This window comes from Propithecus coquereli, unplaced genomic scaffold, assembly GCF_000956105.1.
Source record: "Propithecus coquereli isolate 6110/MARCELLA unplaced genomic scaffold, Pcoq_1.0 Scaffold106, whole genome shotgun sequence".
NCBI classification, from domain to species: Eukaryota; Metazoa; Chordata; class Mammalia; order Primates; family Indriidae; genus Propithecus; species Propithecus coquereli.
The window spans coordinates 5,042,808-5,044,528 of record NW_012134525.1 but is presented as its reverse complement, the minus strand read 5'-3'; the positions used below and the strand labels follow the sequence as shown (position 1 = coordinate 5,044,528).

The 1,721-nt window shown below is 37.5% G+C and overlaps 1 protein-coding gene across 1 annotated transcript in view; it reads left to right on the top strand.

The window, feature by feature from the left end:
- LOC105811986 (chromosome unknown open reading frame, human C9orf72) overlaps positions 1-1,509 on the top strand; it is a 23,748-nt gene extending 22,239 nt beyond the window's left edge. Inside the window, exons 5-6 of the mRNA XM_012646319.1 lie at positions 530-715; positions 809-1,509. Of these exons, the coding sequence (XP_012501773.1) occupies positions 530-715; positions 809-995 (373 nt within the window). The 3' untranslated portion in view covers positions 996-1,509. The remainder of the gene's footprint in view (positions 1-529; positions 716-808) is intronic.
- The last annotated feature ends 212 nt before the right edge of the window (positions 1,510-1,721 follow it).

The following is a 1,721-nucleotide window of genomic DNA, read 5'->3' as shown; positions in this document are numbered from 1 at the left end:
TCACAGATGTAGTTTTGAGATAATGAAATCCTTATGTTAACTAGAAATTTTGGATCCAGGTCTATGTGGTCCGGGACATACCGCAAAGTTTCAAGGATAATTCATATCATGGAATTTCACGCCTCTCAAGCTGAAATAAAATCCCTCCCGCTTTCCACCCCTACACATGCACACATTCTACTCTCCTTGCCCCCAGAAAGAGTAGAGATGCAGGAATAAATCACAGTTTCTCGGAGCTTCAATTTTATTTGAAGTCTCAACTTCTGGGAGCTTCAATTTGATTTGAAGATTTGGGCACAAAAAGTTCATATTGTAACACAATATGAAATAACTTACATAATGAGTTCTAATAATGAAATAAACATGGATATATTCTGAGATAGAGTGTAAAATTTGAATGTGTTTTTGAGGATAAAATAGAAACTTCAAAAAGATTGCTTCTAGACCCAGTGCTTCTACCACACTCCTGTCTGTTAGGGGCCATCAGTGGAAATGGTTGAGGAGATCTCTGATGCGTATTGGCTGCCAGGCACCTTCAACACCGAAGGTGCTGTGTAAGTAGAATGGGAACAAGCAGTGCATTAACGTGGTTCATCTTCATGCAGGTCTTTCAGTTGCAACCCGGTTTATCTCTCAGGAGTACTTTCCTTGCACAGTTCCTGCTCGTCCTTCATAGAAAAGCCTTGACACTAATAAAATACATAGAAGATGATACGTGAGTAAAATTCCTATGTGGAAGAAAAACCTTTGCTTTGGATGTATTCTATATTATAATTTTCTTTTTGTTTAATTTTTTCATTATTTGTAGGCAGAAGGGAAAAAAGCCCTTTAAATCTCTTCGGAACCTGAAGATAGACCTTGATTTAACAGCAGAGGGCGATCTTAACATAATAATGGCTCTAGCTGAGAAAATTAAACCAGGCCTACACTCTTTTATCTTTGGAAGACCTTTCTACACTAGTGTGCAAGAACGAGATGTTCTAATGACTTTTTAAATGTGTGACTGGACAAGTACACTTCATCACAATCATGATTGCTGCTAAAGTAGCTCAGTGGTTTGGGGTAAACATCACTTCCCCAGGTCTTGCCGCCAGAGTCCTAGTCAGCAATTGCAGTTAAAGTTAGTTACACTACAGTCGTCACGAGAGTCTGTAAGGGGGTGTCAAGTGCATCATTACATTGGATGTCTCTTTTCCTAAATTTACTCTCTTGGGATACAGACTTATGTTTACAATTATAATAAATATTCTTGCTATCTTTTAAAGATATACTAATAGGATATAAACTTGACCACAACTACTGTTTTTTGAAATTTACGATTCATAGTTTACATGTATCAAAGTGAAATCTGAGTTACCTTTCACAGATTTAATACTGGTTGACCTCCCGTCTTTGGGTGTTCCTGGGTGCGTGGGATTACTGTAATACTTCTGCAATCAGCTGAAAATTAGAGCATTTAAATCATTTCGGTTCTGCAGAAAGGAAGTTAGCTTGAACACAGGTTAAGCTTTAGAAAGAAAATATTAATCAAGCAGATGTTTAATTGAAATGAATTATTAGATCCTATTTTGTAGACTTAGTCCTTGGAATTCAGTCTGTGCAGAAATGCCAAGCAGTTATGTACAGTCCCTGATTATGGAGAACCACAGTCAGGGTGTCTTTTGTTTGTTTTATTGTTACTGCTGTTGTCAATATCCTGTATAGTTGAGCTCTGTCCAGAA